The sequence below is a fragment of the Oncorhynchus clarkii genome, chromosome 31, assembly GCF_045791955.1.
Source record: "Oncorhynchus clarkii lewisi isolate Uvic-CL-2024 chromosome 31, UVic_Ocla_1.0, whole genome shotgun sequence".
In the NCBI taxonomy this organism is placed as follows: domain Eukaryota; kingdom Metazoa; phylum Chordata; class Actinopteri; order Salmoniformes; family Salmonidae; genus Oncorhynchus; species Oncorhynchus clarkii.
Genome location: NC_092177.1, coordinates 10,977,097 through 10,996,089, shown reverse-complemented (window position 1 = coordinate 10,996,089; position 18,993 = coordinate 10,977,097). Strand labels below are relative to the sequence as shown.

The following is an 18,993-nucleotide window of genomic DNA, read 5'->3' as shown; positions in this document are numbered from 1 at the left end:
GTTCGTTAGGTCTATGGGGATGACTAGAACGAATGGCCCAATCTCAAATGAGTCGTGGCGAGACGGCTGCTACTGAGGCAACAAGGAAACTTCCTCCACCTCACGGTTTTATATAAACACCAACTTAATTGCCTCTGAACGTACCCCTGTAGGCAACACCAACTTACTTGTCTCTGACCATACCGCTGGCCTATGAACATACCTCTGTAGGCTGGAACACTGTAGATGAACAGAGCTTCCCTGGCATGCAGAACCCTCTCACCCCACGGATACACTGGAGACGGTACCTGGACAGAGCTTCCCTGGCATGGAGAACCCTCTCACCCCACGGATACACTGGAGACAGGACCTAGACAGAGCTTCCCTGGCATGGAGAACCTTCTCACCCCACGGATACACTGGAGACAGGACCTAGACAGAGCTTCCAGAGTACAGAAGATGTTGTTTTATAACATTCCAATTCCAGTCTATATTTTATGATAGTTGAGAGAAGACAAAGGGTTGTTAATTTGTTTACGTTCTGTAGATTTACAAATTATTGAAGACTTTGGATGGACTGTTTGTTCTATTGTGTGTGTGAAGTTGAACTCTGATATTTAAGGTGATCACATGTTACTTGGGTGTTGCATGATGTTTTTGTTTAGTTTTCTTTTCTCTGAGGACAAAGAAATTAGTTTGTTATATAATAGCCTTATAAATAATAAGTCTGTTCTTCTAAGGAACACCCTCATGTTGATGCGTGTGGGAAGTTTTTTTTAAATGTTTGTGGGATTGGTTGTGATTCCTGTATAATTGTGTTTTGCCGACTAATGCAACAGCTCTGGACCACACTGCCCTTCCATCAAGACCCCCCCCCCCCCCCCCTCCCTTAAGAACACAAAAGAAAAGTTATCGTTGGAATAAGTTCGTTGTGCCAAGGTGCATATCTGTTGCTGCAGCATCGTTTCTACAAATCCAACAAACTACTACTTGTAGATGAGATGCTGTAATACATTGATTTACCACTGTTGTTTTTACTGCATATCGGTTGGTGAATCTGGGTGTTGGGTTTTTAATGCCGCTGTACTAATAAAACAAACTGTTGACGCACGAAGTAACGGCCTTTATGCTCTTTCTAAGAGACAACCAGCTATGCACCCTCATGCGGAGTGCCTCTGAAAATCAGGAACTGTAATGAAAATGAAGAATAAAACCTACCCAGAACTTGAATATTTACTCTGCTGCTTGTGTAGATGCTATTCCTCTGCATGCACTAGATATTGATGTGCTGTAGGCTGGAACATTCTGGTAAATAAAAATAATCTGTTCTGTTTTTGAAACTCAATCTAAGAATAACCCTACTGTTATGTTTTATTGAACCAGTTAATGTCTATTCCAAAACGTGTAGTGTCATTGTAGTAGGGGAGAACGTTTTATTAGGAACTATGAGTGTATGCATGCACATGATTGATTGTAACTTCAATGCACTGCTGTCCTCTATCCAATGTTGAACCTTGCTTGATAATCACACAAGTATATTTTTTATTTAATCAACTGCTGTAACAATCCTGATTAATAGGTAAATAGTACGTTGTCTATCAACTTGACAACATCGATTTGGACTCGAAGCTCTCCCTTGCGTGACGCAAATAGACAGGGATCAGCGCTAAACGAGGCCACGCATAGTCTGCCCTCCCTTGGTTGCAAGCGAGCAACGTGATTGGCCCAGGCCTCGGAAAGAGTGCCCGGGGATCCAAATGTACAGGCCGCATTTAGCTTAGTGTCGAAAAAATATACCCAAACAATAACAGACAAAACCGAGAAAGAAGAAATAACGACGATATATTTGAAGGAGTCCATAATCAGGTAAAAGCATTCGAGACGATTGAAATTGCATATCGTATATGAGACTAGGGCCCATTCGGCTGTTGTGGGCCTTCAGCCCCTCGGAAAACAACATGGTTGATTATGCCGCATGCGATAGCTAAAATGCTAGGCTAGCCAGCTAATGTTCCTTCGCAATTCAAAATGCATCGACAAATGTTGTGAATGCACACGTCGCTTGTGTTTACATTGTGGTATCGCTTGCGTGTCAAGTTGTTCATTTAGCACCAATCATTTTGTGGAGGTTTCTGGAGTTTTAAAACACGCTAACTAACAAGCTATCTAACCAAAATGGCGGAATCGAAATTGGCTAACGTTGTTGTGGGCGCAACGTTTCAAGAATATACCGTAAAAAACAGCCATTAAGCACCACACACACAGTTCAACGATATGACTGTTCTATATACATCTAATTTCTTTTCAGTATTGCACAACGTTGCGTTTGTGAAATTTCCCCCCAGATGTCGGCATCCGCAGCAAAACGTCTGCACAGCGCCAAACAAGCTTGCTTAGCTAGCTAGTTAGCTTATCTAGTTATTAACTAGCTGACTAGCCCGTTACACATATCCCACCCAATGAATGTGGATTGACTAACACGTTTGCAAGTTTTATCACGGACATTTGGCAATCAGGTGGATGTGGTAACACTAGCTAGTTGGTTATCTTGATTTCTTTTAAATAGCGAGTTGCTCGCTAGTTTGCCCTGCTTCAGATGCATAATCCAGGTAACCATTAAATTGGGCAATGAACGGTGGGCGTGTGTGGGACGCGCAAATCATTACAGTTAAGCAGGAAAAACAACATATCCGTTCTAGGTCCTTTTCGACATTTTAAAGCTGGAACGGTCTCGTAATAGAAATATATGGCTCAATATCTCATAATTCATTCATATTCATAAACTAGGACTGACTCAAATGGCATCAACAAGTGTTAACTAATCAACACTTTCCACTGCAGCACCAGTTGAGAATGTGGTCATATTTTTCCCAGACATTAATTATGGCAAGACAGACACCAGCAGCTATACAAGCAGCTAGAATACTGCAGTTTCAACATCTTTATCATCATAAAATAGCTTACGGAGAATATCTTGTCAAAGACTGTTCTCTCTGCAACCCGATACTGGAGCACCAAGTCTAGGTCCAAAAGGCTTCTTAAACAGCTCTTAACCCCCAAGCCATAAGCTAATCAAATGGCTACCCATACTATTTGCATTGCCTCTATTATCTATGCATAGTTACCTTAACTCTACATATGTGTACATATTACCTGGACTAACCGGTGCCCCCTGTATATAGCCTCCCTGCTGTTATTGTACTGCTACATGTTACTTTGTATTTTTTTACTGATCTATTTAAAAACAAATACTTAACACTTATTTTTCTTAACTGCATTGTTGGTTAAGGGCTTGTAAGTAAACATTTCACTGTAAGGTCTACACTTGTTGTATTCGGCGCATGTGACAAATAACATTTGATTTGATCTACCGGGTAGGTGATGTCATCAGCCTTTCCCACATTTCCTCTCATGGTACATGGATGAAAGATCAATGTTTTCAGTGGCATCTATCTCACAGCTTATGTTGTCCCTTCCTTTGCAGGGTTCTCTCCCCCGATGGAAGGAAGAAACACCAGCAACACACTGTTCTTATTTTAGAGAGCATTGGCATCAAATGTGAAGGTAATACACACTGACACTAATCAATATCCAGGGCCTGTGTCCACAAAGTGTCTCCCGAGTAGGAGTGCTGATCTAGGATCTGTCCATGTAATATTATTCATTATGATCTAAAGGCCAAACTGATCCTAGTTCAGCACTCTGAGATGCTTTGTGTAACGAATATAGAACCTCTGAAATGATGTGTAGGCCTAACATTAATCATTTTATTTACACCGTTTTCAGATCAAAGAGATGGACCACGGCGGAGGGATCCTGGAGCTACACACACAGGAGTTAAAGATGCCTCACACCATGATCATGCAAGACTTTGGTAGGTCAATATGGCCTTTTGATAATGTATATATTGTGTTCATTAGTCTTCACTTGAGAGCCCAATGCCTTGTGCAAAGTTAGATGCTGACCACACTACAGCAACGTCTTGTGTAGCTGTATCTTAGTCCTTTTTTGGGTGTTTTTCCACTAAGAGGAAAGCCTGGAAAGCCTCAGTCCAAACCAGGGCTGCAGTGGAAACTTTCCTGTAGTAATCTTCCCCCTCTTACTGTTTCCCTGTACAGTGGCAGGAATGAGGGGCCTGGCCCACATCGAAGGGGATCACATTGTGGTGTCCATGCCAGAGGGCATGCTCCTGTCTGACGTCATGACGGACGAAGGCATTCTGCTGGAGCATGGCCTGGAGGTGGAGGGCCTGGAGACGGAGGTGGAGGGCCTGGAGACGGAGGTGGAGGGCCTGGAGACGGAGGTGGAGGGCCTTGAGACGGAGGTGGAGGGCCTTGAGACGGAGGTGGAGGGCCTTGAGACGGAGGTGGAGGGCCTTGAGACGGAGGTGGAGGGCCTTGAGACGGAGGTGGAGGGCCTTGAGACGGAGGTGGAGGGCCTTGAGACGGAGGTGGAGGGCCTTGAGACGGAGGTGGAGAACCTGGAGACGGAGGTGGAGGGCCTGGAGACGGAGGTGGAGGGCCTGGAGACGGAGGTGGAGGGCCTGGAGACGGAGGTGGAGGGCCTGGAGACGGAGGTGGAGGGCCTGGAGACGGAGGTGGAGGGCCTGGAGACGGAGGGGACGGAGGTGGAGGGCCTGGAGACGGAGGGGACGGAGGGCCTGGGGACGGAGGTGGAGGGCCTGGGGACGGAGGTGGAGGGCCTGGGGACGGAGGTGGAGGGCCTGGAGACGGAGGTGGAGGGCTTGGAGACGGAGGTGGTGGAGCTGGAGACACAGATGGTCGAGGGTCTCGAAGAAGACCTAGAGACGGAGGTGATTGAAGGCCCTGACATCGGCCACGAGCCCTTGCTGGGTGCCGAAGTGGCTATGGACTCTCACCACCACCACCACCTTCACCATGTTCTAACCTCAGACCTCATTCAGGGCTCAGTCCACCATCACCACCACATGCCAAACCAGCTCTTTGTGGAGCACCAGGAGGAGGATGGGGTGGAGGGCTTGGACCAGGAGGTGCTGATTGGGGAGGAGGTGGGGCAGGAGGAGACAGTGATCCAGGCCCACGAGGAGCTGGAGGTGGAGGCTGTCTCTCTGCAGACTGACGAGGATGAGGAGGATGTGAAGAGCACCTCGGAGGACTACCTCATGATCTCCTGTGAGTCAACTAACCAACTAGCCCTACAACCTACACTGAACAAAAATGTAAAAGCAACATGTAAAGAGTTGGTCCCATGTTTCATAAGCTGAAATTAAAGATCCCAGAAATGTTCCATAAGCACAAAAAGCTTATTTCTCTCAAATGTTGTGCACACATGTGTTTTACGTCCCTGTTAGTGAGCATTTCTGCTTTGCCATGATAATCCATCTACCTGACAGGTGTGGCATATCAAGAAGCTGCTTAAACAGCATGATCATTAGACCGGTGCACCTTGCGCTGGGGACAATAAAAGGCCACTAAAATGTGCAATTTTGTCTCAAGGTTTGAGGGAGTGGGCAATTGGATTGCTGACTGCAGGAATGTCCAGGGAAATGACTGTTAATTTCTCTACCATAAGCCACCTCTAATGTCGTTTTAGAGAATTTGGCAGTATGTCCAACCGGCCTCACAACCGCAGATGTCATGTAGACGAGCAGTTTGCTGTTGTTTACGGAGTGCCTCATGGTGGTTATCGTATGGGCAGGCATAAGCTACAGACAACGAACACAATTGCATTTTATCGATGGCAATTTGAATGCACAGAGATACTACGACAAGCTCCTGACGCCCGTTGCCGTGCCAGTCATCCACCCGCAATCACCTCATGTTTCAGCATGATAATGCGTGGCCCCATGTCACAAGGATCTGTACTTAATTTTGCCACCCTGATAATAAGGCAGCAGCATGCCACCTTGATAATAAGGCAGCAGCATGCCACCCTGCATACCACTGCTGGCTTGCTTCTGAAGCTAAGCAGGGTTGGTCCTGGTCAGTGCCTGGATGGGAGACCAGATTCTCCTGGAAGTGGTATTGGAGGGCCAGTAGGAGGCACTCTTTCCTCTGGTCTAAAATAATATCCCAATGTTCCAGGACACTGCACTGTGTAGGGTGCCGTCTTTCGGATGGGACGTTTAACGGGTGTCCTGACTCTGAGGTCATTAAAGATCCCATGGCACTTATCCTAAGAGTAGGGGTGTTTATTTATTTATTTCACCTTTATTTAAAAATAAAGTGTTAACCCCGGTGTCCTGGCTAAATTCCCAATCTGGCCCTCAAACCATCATGGTCACCTAATCATCCCCAGTTTACAATTGGCTCATTTATTCCCCCTCCTCTCCTCTGTAACTATTCCCCAGGTTGTTGCTGTAAACGAGAACGTGTTCTCAGTCAACTTACCTGGTAAAATAACGAATAAATAAAAAACAAAATAAATAATGTCCCAGTTCTTCCATGACCTTCATACTCACCAGACATGTCACCCATTGGGCTCCAGAGTGGCGCAGCGGTCTAAGGCACTGCATCCTCAGTGCTAGAGACATCACTACAGATGCCCTGGTTCGAATCCAGGCTGTATCACAACCGGCTGTGTTTGAAGCCCCATAGGGCGGCGCACAATTGGTCTGGGTTTGGCCAGTGTAGGCCATCATTGTAAATAAGAATTGGTTCTTAAATGACTTGCCTAGTTATAAAAATAAAAAAAACGTGTTTGGGATTCTCTGGATTGGCGTGTTCCAGTCCCCGCCAATATCCAGCATCTTCCCACAGCCAATGGGACAACATTCCACAGGCTACAATCAACAGCCTGATCACTTCTATGTGAAGGAGATGTCGCGCTGCATGAAGCAAATGGTCACACTAGATAATGACTGGTTTTGTGATCCACGCCTCTACTTTCTTTTGATAAGTTGTCTGTGACCAGTCATGTGAAATCCATAGATTAGGGCCTAATGAATTTATTTAAATTGACTGATTTCTGTTTTACTGAGTTACAGTATTTGTACAGTATGTATTTTTGAAATTGTTGCATATTGCGTTTTTATTTTTGTTCAGTGTATAAAAAGGCTTGATTTCATTGAATGATTTGCTGTGATTAGTGCTCTACAGTGTGGGGTTGTTGTGTATTTTTAATCATTGTTTACAACTACTGCAAATTAATAGGCTAGAATACATCTGAAGGATTGTTTGGAGAGCATTTCATGAGCTCTTCTGGACATTTTTGCCTCCCAAGTCCTTGTTGTTGTCCTACCCTGCTGTGCGGTAAAAGCTAACTGCGATGTGTTATTTGTGTCCATCCAGTGGATGACGTTGGTGAGAAACTGGACATAGGAGACACTCCTCTAGAGATCACTACTGAGATGATGCAGGACGATGGCTCCAACAAGGAGGGGTCAGAGGTCATCAAGGTCTACATTTTCAAAGCAGAGGCCGATGACGATGTGGAGATAGGTGAGTGGTACTGGTACTGTCACGTTAAAAAAACAACTGGGAACTCGGAAATCTCAGACTACAGTGCGTTCAAGACAACTGGGAACTCGGAAATCTCAGACTACAGTGCGTTCAAGACAACTGGGAACTCGGAAATCTCAGACTACAGTGCGTTCAAGACAACTGGGAACTCGGAAATCTCAGACTACAGTGAGTTCAAGACAACTGGGAACTCGGAAATCTCAGACTACATAGTGAGTTCAAGACAACTGGGAACTCGGAAATCTCAGACTACAGTGAGTTCAAGACAACTGGGAACTCTGAAATCTCAGACTACAGTGAGTTCAAGACAACTGGGAACTCGGAAATCTCAGACTACAGTGCGTTCAAGACAACTGGGAACTCGGAAATCTCAGACTACAGTGCGTTCAAGACAACTGGGAACTCGGAAATCTCAGACTACAGTGAGTTCAAGACAACTGGGAACTCGGAAATCTCAGACTACAGTGCGTTCAAGACAACTGGGAACTCGGAAATCTCAGACTACAGTGAGTTCAAGACAACTGGGAAGAAATTTCAGACTACAGTGCGTTCAAGACAACTGGGAACTCGGAAATCTCAGACTACAGTGCGTTCAAGACAACTGGGAAGAAATCTCAGACTACAGTGAGTTCAAGACAACTGGGAACTCGGAAATCTCAGACTACAGTGAGTTCAAGACAACTGGGAACTCGGAAATTTCAGACTACAGTGCGTTCAAGACAACTGGGAACTCGGAAATCTCAGACTACAGTGCGTTCAAGACAACTGGGAACTCGGAAATCTCAGACTACAGTGAGTTCAAGACAACTGGGAACTCGGAAATCTCAGACTACAGTGCGTTCAAGACAACTGGGAACTCGGAAATCTCAGACTACAGTGAGTTCAAGACAACTGGGAACTCAGAAATCTCAGACTACAGTGAGTTCAAGACAACTGGGAATGCATTTTAAAAAAAACTCGGACTGGGAAAAATCGTTTTGAACGGTCGTCCACCTTGGAATCCCTACTCGGAACCTCTGGCATCTTTCTTGAGCTACGAATTTCCGACCTGAAGATCAACGACGCTATGATTTGACCTCGGTTATTTCAGAGTTCCCAGTTGTCTTGAAAGCACCATTCTTTCATCAAAGAGTCCCAACATTTCAAGAGGCTCATGTCAATTGAAACGCGAAGCAGCATTTGCATACTGTGAATGGCATCAAACTATTATCTACTAACTTGTAGTATCAGCTACATACAAGGATATGATACTTTAGACGGTAAGGCTTCCTCAGAGGAGTAGAGAGATGGAGAGATGGTGTAAACTGTGTTTTACTAGCTAGGTTTACATCCAACTGGGGGAGGAGACAGACATGGCCGGGGGGTGGGGTCTGGGGGAGGTGACGGACATGGCCGGGGGGGGTCTGGGGGAGGTGACGGACATGGCTGTGAAGGACCAATCCCAGTCAGAGGAAGATATCAGTGAGTAAACACTCTTCTTTAAAGAAATAACTCCTCTCACATGACTGCAGCTGTGAATGTTTTTTAGTGGAACCCTTCATTTCACCTGTCCAATCATGTGATGAAACGTGACTGGACAGGTCAACAACAACAAAAAGGTTCCAACAAATAGCTTTCACAGGTGCACTTCAAAAGGATTTGAACAGGGCTTCGGGAAAATGAAGAAAGTGTTTGTACGTGTCCTGTAACTGACTATCTCATGTGTCTCTGTTTTCCAGACCAGGCTGACATGGCTGAGCAGGTGTAGATGAGGAGGAGGGTGAGCGTTGTTCCTGAATCTGTCTGTCTCTGTGTTTTTACAGATGTGTCAGACATGGCAGAGCAGGTGTACATGGAGGTGATTGTTGGAGAGGAGGAGACTTCAGCAGTCCAGGAGAACCAGCTAGATGACTCTCCAAACAGCAAGATGTTTGTCCCGGTCTCCTGGGCTGCTGCCTATGGTAAGGAATAAGGATTCACTACTGTCTTGTGATCAACTGATTTTATGTTCAGTAATAACAGCATTCCTTCAGCTGGATATAACACACACACACAACTATGGGCTCTATTAAAACAAACCTATTGAAATGGTAAATCCAAGCGTTGGCAGTACCACTATCTGTTCGGGGGCGTGTCAGAAATATTTTTGCTATTTTCACAACCCCAAATGATCATCTCAGTGCTGGCGGTGGCGCGAAGGACTGGGTTTTGATGAATAAACAAATTGTGGGTGTGTTAAGGCTTGGCCTCTCTCTGGCCAATCACAACGTGCTCCATGACTAAATATGTGGTTGCTTCAAGTTGTGTATTTACGGTCTTTTATGTATTGCCTTGAAATCAACTCCAATTCCAATGGCAGTCCATTTGTAGTTAGTTAAACATCTGACAGTAACAAGATGCAGACATATCCATCTTTGCTAAGTATGTTTGCAGTCCACACTGTTCTACACTGAACAAAAATATAAACACAACATGTAAAGTATTGGTCCCGTGTTTCATGAGCTGAAATAAAAGTTTCCAGACATTTTCCACACACACAAAGTTTATCTCTCAAATGTTGTGCACAAATTTGTTTACATTCCTGTTAGTGAACGTTTCTCCTTTGCCAAGATAATCCATCCACCTGACAGGTGTGGCAAATCAAGAAGCTGATTAAACAACATGATCATTACACAGGTGCACCTTGTGCTGGGAACAATAAAAAGCCACTAAAATGTGCAGTTTTGTTGTCACACAACACAATGCCGGAGATTTGGAAAGGCACACACCTGTCTATATAAGGTCCCACAGTTGATAGTGTATGTCAGAGCAAAAACCAAGCCATGAGGTTGAATCAATCGTCCATAGAGCTCAGAGACAGGATTGTATTGGGGCACAGATCTGGGGAAGGGTATCAAAACATTTCTGCAGTATTGAAGGTCCCCAAGAACACAGTACATAGTGGCTTCCATGATTTTTAAATGGAAGAAGTTTGGAACCACCAAGACTCTTCCTAGAGCTGGCCACCTGGCCAAACTGAGCAATCGGGGGTGAAGGGCCTTGGTCAGAGAGGTGACCAATAACCTGATTGTTCCTCTGTAGAGATGGGAGAACCTTCCAAAAGGACAATCATCTCTGCAGCACACCACCAATTGGGCCTTTATGGTAGAGTGGCCAGACAGAAGCCACTCCTCAGTAAAAGACACATGACAGCACACTTGGAGTTTGCCAAAAGGCACCTAAAGGACTTTCAAAACATGAGAAACAAGATTCACTGGTCTGATGATACCAAGATTGAACTCTTTGGCCTGAATGCCAAGCATCACTTCTGGGGGAAACCTGGCACCATCCCTACGGTGAAGCATGATGGTGGCACCATCATGGGAGACTAGTCAGGATCGAGGGAAAAATGAACAGAGCAAAGTACTGAGAGATCCTTTATGAAATCTGCTCCAGAGTGCTCAGCACCGCACACTGGAGGGTAGTTCACCAACAGGACGACGACCCTAAGCACACAGCCAAACGCAGGAGTGGCTTCAGGACAAGTCTCTATGTCCTTGAGTGGCCCAGCCAGAGCCCAGACTTGAACCCGATCTAACATCTCTGGAGAGACCTGAAAATAGCTGTGCAGCGACGCTCCCCATTCAACCTGACAGAGCTTGAGAGGATCTGCAGAGAATAATGGGAGAAACTCCCCAAATACAGGTGTGCCAAGCTTGTAGCGTCATACCCAAGAAGACTGTAATCACTGCCAAAGATGCTTCAACAATGTACTGAGTAAATGGTCTGAATACTTATGTAAATGAGATATTTTTATACATTTTCTAAAAAATCTTTTTTTTTTTTTGCTCTGTCATTATGGGGTATTGTGTGTAGATTTGGGGGGGGGGGGATCAAAGTGCCTGAATACTTTCTGAAGTAGGTTTCTCCCCCCTGCTGTTTATATATAGATAACAGTGTGGACACAGTGAAGAATGGAGGGACCAGGCCCTACATTCAGATCAGAGACGGTCAGGGTACCAACAGAGCCCTCAAACAGAAGATCAGGAAGAAGAAGAGGAAGGGAGAGACACGGCAGTGCCAGACCGGTACAGACAGACATTACATTATCATGGCAGTGCCAGACCGGTACAGACAGACATTACATTATCATGGCAGTGCCAGACCGGTACAGACAGACATTACATTATCATGGCAGTGCCAGAACGGTACAGACAGACATTACATTATCACGGCAGTGTCAGACCGGTACAGACAGACATTACATTATCACGGCAGTGTCAGACCGGTACAGACAGACATTACATTATCACGGCAGTGTCAGACCGGTACAGACAGACATTACATTATCACGGCAGTGTCAGACCGGTACAGACAGACACTACATTATCACGGCAGTGCCAGACCGGTACAGACAGACATTACATTATCACGGCAGTGTCAGACCGGTACAGACAGACATTACATTATCATGGCAGTGCCAGACCGGTACAGACAGACATTACATTATCCCTTCGGCTGACATTCAGGAGATATAACTAACTAGTTGTATCAAATTATCAGAGGGGTGAAAACAAGGCAGAAATTTCCTTTTGCTTTCTTTTTGTGGCTTGAAATTCAGCTTATTGTTAGATCTTGTAGTGAGTTTTTTAAAATCTAGTCCTCAGTAATATACAGTATCTCCCTGTCTCATCCCAGCTGTGATCATCGGTCCAGACGGCATGCCCCTGACCGTCTACCCCTGTCACATCTGCGGTAAGAAGTTCAGGTCACAAGACTTCCTCAAGTGCCACATGAAGAACCATCCTGACCACCACCTTAAGAAGTACCAGTGTACCGACTGTGACTTCACCACCAACAAGAAGGTCTCTGTCGTCTCTCATATCTCTGATGTTCACGTCATTGGACCTTATCTGTTATTACTCTTCTTTTTTCTCCCCTTCATTCTCTATTATTTTATGTTATTTAAGCAGTAATGCCTGAGACCCCAGGAATTATCATATGACAACTTCTGACAAGGTCTGTTCTGAGGCCCAAGGTGAAGCCACTATAATTCCCAGGTATAATTCCCAGGTTCGAGGGCATTATTGCTTTTTTGAAACGGTTGCCAACATATTTATAAAAAATATGATTTATATTTTCTAATTATAAAACTTTATTTTTTTATGAGTACATTTGTTTTTGCGTTCTGAAGTTGCTACCAAGCAGGCTGGTTGTTCATTCTAATTATTCTATTCATTCCACTTTGCTATGCTAAACAAATCATTCGCATGTACAGTTGAAGTCGGAAGTTTACATACACCTTAGCCAAATACATTTCAACTCAGTTTTTCACAATTCCTGACATTTAATCCTCGTAAGAATTCCTGTTTTAGGTCAGTTAGGATCACCACTTTATTTTAAGAATGTGAAATGTCAGATTAGTAGTAGACAGAATTATATTTTCAGCTTTTATCACTTTCCCAGTGGGTCAGAAGTTTACATACACTCAATTAGTATTTGGTAGCATTGCCTTTAAATTGTTTAACTTGGGTCAAATGTTTTGGGTATCCTTCCACAAGCTTCCCACAATAAGTTGGGTGAATTTTGGCCCATTCCTCCTGACAGAGCTAGTGTACCTGAGTCAGGTTTGTAGGCCTCCTTGCTCGCACACGCTTTTTCAGTTCTGCCCACAAATTTTCTATGGGATTGAGGTTAGGGCTTTGTGATGGCCACTCCAATACCTTGACTCTGTTTTCCTTAAGCCATTTTGCCACAACTTTGGAAGTATGCTTGGGGTCATTGTCCATTTGGAAGACCCATTTGTGACCAAGCTTTAACTGACTGATGTCTGATGTTGCTTCAATATATCCACATAATTTTCCCCTCCTCATGATGCCATCTATTTTGTGAAGTGCACCAGTCCCTCCTGCAGCTACAACATGATGCTGCCACCCCCGTGCTTCACTGTTGGGATGGTGTTCTTCAGCTTGCAAGCATCCCTCTTTTTCTTCCAAACATAACAATGGTCATTATGGCCAAACAGTTCTATTTTTTGTTTCATCAGACCAGAGGACATTTCTCCAAAAAGTACGATATTTGTCCCCATGTGCATTTGCAAACCGTAGTCTGGCTTTTTTATGGTGGTTTTGGAGCAGTGGCTTCTTCCTTGCTGAGTGGCCTTTCAGGTTATGTCGATATAGGGCTCGTTTTACTGTGGATATAGATACTTTTGTACCTGTTTCCTCCAGCATCATCACAAGGTCCTTTGCTGTTGTTCTGGGATTGATTTGCACTTTTCATACCAAAGTGCGTTCATCTCTAGGAGACCGAACGCGTCTCCTTCCTGAGCGGTATGACGGCTGCGCGGTCCCATGGTGTTTATACTTGCGTACTATTGTTTGTACAGATGAACGTGGTACCCTCAGGCGTTTGGTAATTGCTCCCATGGATGAACCAGACTTGTGGAGGTCTACAATTTATTTTCTGAGGTCTTGGCTGATTTCTTTTGATTTTCCCATGTCAAGCAAATAGGCACTGAGTTTGAAGGTAGGCCTTGAAATACATCCACAGGTACACCTCCAATTGACTAAAATATGTCAATTCGCTAATCAGAAGCCTCTAAAGCCATGACATCATTTTCTGTAATTTTCCAAGCTGTTTAAAGGCGCAGTCAACTTAGTGTATGTAAACTTCTGACCCACTGGAATTGTGATACAATGGATTATAAATGAAATAATCTGTCTGTAAACAATTGTTGGAAAAATGACTTGTGTCATGCACAAAGTAGATGTCCTAACCGACTTGCCAAAACTATAGTTTGTTAATAAGAAATTTGTGGAGTGGTTGAAAAACAAGTTTTAATGACTCCAACCTAAGTGTATGTAAACTTCCGACTTCATCTGAAGCCAGCTAGCAGAGATTAAATGATGACGAGAGAAAATATTTTTTATAAATAATTATTTGAATAAATATCCAATAGGCCACACTGCACTGGTGTTTACTGTTTCCATGGTGAATAATTAGATTCACGTTCATTCTTGGGCTAGCTAGCCTATTGGCACAGGAGAGATCGCATTTGTAAAATGATACATTGTTGCACAGGTCGTAGAGGCTTACAGGTAGGTTTATTCAACCCCCAACTGTTGCAAACCAAATGGTAGCATTGAAAGAATTATGTGTAGATGCTTTTTTCCCCTCGGGAGATAAAGTTTATGAATTTCCTGCCTGGGCTGAGGGACAGTGGAATAATGAGATGGATATTTCATGGTATGTTGCAGGAATTGTTGTCCCACAACTCCCATATATCAACCAATCAGCCTCCAGGATCGAAACAACCTGTTTTATATTATTACGTTGTTGTGATTGTTTCCCTTCCTACTTTTCCCTGTTAAGTGTGTTGCTCTTGTGACATGTCTGTGAAACGAGCTATAAATAAATTCTGTTTTGTTTTTCAAGGTCAACTTCCACAACCACCTGGAGTCCCACAAGCTACTGGTTCATCGCAGTGACAGAGACCGAACCTCTTCCCCAGAGTACCCGGACTACAACAGGACCACCCCAGAGTACCCAGAATACAACAGGACCACCCCAGAGTACCCAGAATACAACAGGACCTACACAGAATACACCCGGCGTTACCACGAAGACAGCCAGCTAGGATCTAACAAGCTGATCCTGAGGGACAAGGAGTCCAAACTGCACCACTGTAAGTACTGTGACTATGAGACTGCAGAGCAGGGGCTCCTCAACCGCCACCTATTGGCCGTTCACAGCAGGAACTTCGCCCACGTGTGCGTGGAGTGCACTAAAGGCTTCCGGCACCCGTCAGAGCTCAAGAAGCACATGCGGACCCACACGGGGGAGAAGCCGTACTGCTGCCCGCACTGTGACTTTCGCTGTGCAGACCAGTCCAACCTAAAGACTCACATCAAGAGCAAGCACGGTGCCGACCTGCCTTTTAAGTGTGGCCACTGCCCCCAGGCCTACGCTGACGAAGGGGAGCTGCAGCGGCACACAGAGATGGTGCAGGGCCACAAGACCCACCAGTGTCCCCACTGCGAACACAAGAGCACCAACTCCTCTGATCTAAAACGACACGTAATATCTGTTCACACTAAAGACTTCCCTCACCAGTGTGACGTGTGTGAGAAGGGCTTCCACCGGCCCTCTGAGCTGAAGAAACACTCAGAGATGCACAAGGGCAACAAGGTGCACCAGTGCAGGCACTGTAACTTCACGACCTCTGAACCTTTCACCCTCAGCAGACACATCCTGTCCGTTCACACCAAGGACCTCCCCTTTAAGTGTAAACGCTGCCGGCGAGGGTTCCGCCAGTCCACGGAGCTGAAGAAACACATGAAGACCCACAGCGGGAGGAAGGTGTACCAGTGTCAGTACTGCGAGTACAACAGCCCAGACGCTTCAGGATTCAAACGCCACGTGATCTCGATCCACACCAAGGAATACCCCCACTGCTGTGACTACTGTTGTAAAGGCTTCCGAAGGCCCTCGGAGAAGAGCCAGCACATAGCCAGGCATCACAAAGATATGTTGATGGAGCGTTGTGAATACAGTGACGACACAACGTTACCCGGATAGAATCAGACTGCACACACTCGGTCTACGTAGACCTGATTCACACGACAAAGGGGGAACACGTTTAGGAAGTTGATAAGGATGGAATGGTACATTTAGACGGCTAGCGACGATAACATTCTGACTGACTGCTTCTCTTTTTCTACTGGTTGTATAGAGTAGGAAGAGGTCTCACCAGACCCCCCCCATTCCCTCTCCCCCAGGTGTAATCAAACTAAGCATATTCTGGAAGTTGGGAGAAGATTAAAACCAGGGTACATGTAGTCTTTATGTATGTATTTATCTGCAGAGAGAGGATTCACCATATGATGAACATTTATTATTCAGGGTCTCAAATTAAGTCTATTTTTTATACATGTTGAAACTCTAAGGTGGGAAGACGGATGGTTATTTGAGAACATTCAGGCCTCTCTCTCTCTGTGTTTCTCTCTCTCTCTGTGTTTCTCTCTCTCTGTGTTTCTCTCTCTCTGTGTTTCTCTCTCTGTGTTTCTCTCTGTGTTTCTCTCTCTCTCTGTGTTTCTCTCTCTCTGTGTTTCTCTCTCTGTGTTTCTCTCTCTCTGTGTTTTTCTCTCTCTGTGTTTCTCTCTCTCTGTGTTTCTCTCTCTCTGTGTTTCTCTCTCTCTCTCTGTGTTTCTCTCTCTCTGTGTTTCTCTCTCTCTCTGTGTTTCTCTCTCTCTGTGTTTCTCTCTCTGTGTTTCACTCTCTGTGTTTCTCACTCTCTGTGTTTCTCTCTCTGTGTTTCTCTCTGTGTTTCTCTCTCTCGCTCTCTCTCTGTGTGTTTCTCTCGCTCTCTCTCTGTGTTTCTCTCTCTGTGTTTCTCTCTCTCTGTGTTTCTCTCTCGCTCTCTCTCTCTGTGTTTCTCTCTCTGTTTCTCTCTCTCTCTGTGTGTTTCTCTCTCTGTTTCTCTCCCTCGCTCTCTCTGTGTTTCTCTCTCTCTCTGTGTCTCTCTCTCTCTGTGTTTCTCTCTCTCTCCCTGTGTTTCTCTCTCTCTCTGTGTTTCTCTCTCTCTCTCTGTGTTTCTCTCCCTCGCTCTCTCTCCCTGTGTTTCTCTCTCTCTCTGTGTTTCTCTCTCTCTCTGTTTCTCTCCCTCTCTCTCTCTCTCTGTGTTTCTCTTTCTCTCTCTCTGTGTTTCTCTTTCTCTCTCTCTGTGTTTCTCTCCCTCGCTCTCTCTCTGTGTTTCTCTCCCTCGCTCTCTCTCTGTGTTTCTCTCTCTCTCTGTGTGTTTCTCTCTCTGTTTCTCTCTCACCAGACTGTATCAAACTAGTACATACAGGAGAGCTGCATCGCTCTTCTCTCCACTCTACCGACTAGTATCTCCAAACCTGGGTTCAAATCGTTTATCAATTATTTCTTATACGTTTTAGCGTTTGCTTTATCCTGCCTACAAGGGGTTTGGACTTTTGCAAATCTGTTGGTTCCATTGTGCCAGGCAAGCCCAACTAAAGTATGTATTTGAAATAGTTTTTGAACCCAGGTCTAAGTCTCCTCCCAATAACCTGCTTTTTACCATAATCCTGTTGGTTTTAAAGGAAATCTGAATCACAATCATGTAGTTTATTATGAATCTGAGTAACATGAGTGGCCCGTTTGGCTGGTCCACCTGTGACGTCAGAGTGGAACAATGTTTACACAAGCACCTTAACCTATGAGCTACGAAACCAACTCATTTTTTATTTTTTTTTAACAAACAACTTTTGTTCTGTTTCTTAACAGTGTCGACTATTATTAATTAAACTTGAATGTTTTAATGTCATGTTAGGTGGACAGATGGTTCCGTTCTGTGCGTTTTGGTAAGAACTCCAGCAGTTGTCACTGCAGGTTTTTTTGTTGTTGACCTTGTTGTGAATGCCACTGTAAGATTTGTATAGGATGTGTACGTGTCATCACACAGAACACAGATGTGGTCAAACAAGCCAACCATCCGATGGTCATGTCTTATATGTTCTGTTTCTCCTCATGCACTGAGCTCTGCTAAAAACAGAGATCTGAAAAGTAAAGTGATTTTAAGTCTCAGACGTACTCCGTTGTGTAAAGTACCATTCTCTAAGAGATTGTGTGTCCGTTTGAGTCGGTAGAAAGCACTTTATCATTTTGTTAATTTTTACATGTATGCAAAGGGTGTATAATTTATATTCCCTGAATATAACAGACAATATGAGTGGTGGGGAGAGAGGTTGGGGTATATCAGGACCTTGTATAGTTGGGACGGTAGCGATCGGTATTCATATGAAATGTATTGTCAATAGAGAGACAGCTGAACTGTTTTGTATTGATAGCTCATAGGTAAATGGTTGGTCTTTCTGGTAAGAGTTCTGCTCACTGGTATCCAGCAACCCCACAGTGACTGGGCTACACTCACCTTGAATACAATGGTTGAGAGATTGGCATTGACTTCTTACAGTATGCACATAATATGCTGTCCCATGGAGTTTAATTGTGGTTCAAAATGTGTGCATTTTCTTGTACTTTCGTTGTCAAATTTTCTTGTTTGATTGTTCAGAAACTACTGTTGAGGAGGAACCGAAATAAACAGTTATCTTTTTAGTTTCTGCTGCCTTTTTTTTTTGGGGGGGGGGGGGGGGGGGGGGATAACTGAATCCCAAATGGAACCCTATTCCCTAAAGGCCTTTAATTCTCTGGTGAAATGTAGTGCAGGGAATAGGATTGATCTCAGCTCAGTAATCACCACAAGATGGTGGTCTTAACTCCATGGAAATTTAGAAAAATGAATGACTAGTATGACAACACATTACCAGATGAGATAAAAATACCTAGTCATTAACCTGTCTAGAGTGGGTTATCATTTTGGAAAATACCTAGTCATTAACCTGTCTAGAGTGGGTTATCATTTTGGAAAATACCTAGTCATTAACCTGTCTAGAGTGGGTTATCATTTTGGAAATGGGGAAGGCCTTCTTTGCTGTGTGTCCAAAATGGCACCCTATTCCCTATAGAGGGTAGACACTACGGGTGATTAGTCCTGTAGTTGAACACAGAGGGAGAGGCTGGACACTATGGGTGATTAGTCCTGTAGTTG

The 18,993-nt window shown here is 44.6% G+C and overlaps 2 protein-coding genes across 5 annotated transcripts in view; both read left to right on the top strand.

Moving 5' to 3' along the window:
• LOC139391169 (SLAIN motif-containing protein-like) overlaps window positions 1-1,324 on the top strand; it is a 42,815-nt gene extending 41,491 nt beyond the window's left edge. For 2 of the 4 annotated variants that reach the window (XM_071138736.1, XM_071138734.1), the window contains exon 9: window positions 10-1,209. In XM_071138736.1, coding sequence (XP_070994837.1) covers window positions 10-76 — 67 coding nt within the window. In that variant the 3' untranslated portion in view covers window positions 77-1,209. Of the gene's footprint in view, window positions 1-9 lie in introns of all 4 variants that reach the window. The other 2 variants (XM_071138735.1, XM_071138737.1) reach the window with 2 other exon arrangements.
• A 314-nt stretch (window positions 1,325-1,638) lies between these two features.
• Window positions 1,639-18,500, top strand: LOC139390787 (zinc finger protein 711-like). The gene is made up of 9 exons (XM_071138182.1): window positions 1,639-1,845; window positions 3,464-3,543; window positions 3,766-3,853; window positions 4,098-5,132; window positions 7,251-7,400; window positions 9,224-9,361; window positions 11,330-11,467; window positions 12,078-12,244; window positions 14,817-18,500. The coding sequence occupies exons 3-9, from the start codon at window positions 3,775-3,777 to the stop codon at window positions 15,957-15,959; spliced, it is 2,850 nt and encodes a 949-aa protein (XP_070994283.1). The 5' UTR covers window positions 1,639-1,845; window positions 3,464-3,543; window positions 3,766-3,774; the 3' UTR covers window positions 15,960-18,500.
• Window positions 18,501-18,993: the final 493 nt, after the last annotated feature.

What these genes read in the sequence shown, in the direction of transcription:
- LOC139390787 (XM_071138182.1), top strand. Translation starts at nt 3,775, where the DNA reads ATGGACCACGGCGGAGGGATCCTGGAGCTACACACACAGGAGTTAAAG. An exon ending in CATGATCATGCAAGACTTTG is followed by an intron (nt 3,854 to 4,097) that starts GTAGGTCAATAT and finishes TTCCCTGTACAG; the next exon opens with TGGCAGGAATGAGGGGCCTG. An exon ending in ACTTCACCACCAACAAGAAG is followed by an intron (nt 12,245 to 14,816) that starts GTCTCTGTCGTC and finishes TTGTTTTTCAAG; the next exon opens with GTCAACTTCCACAACCACCT.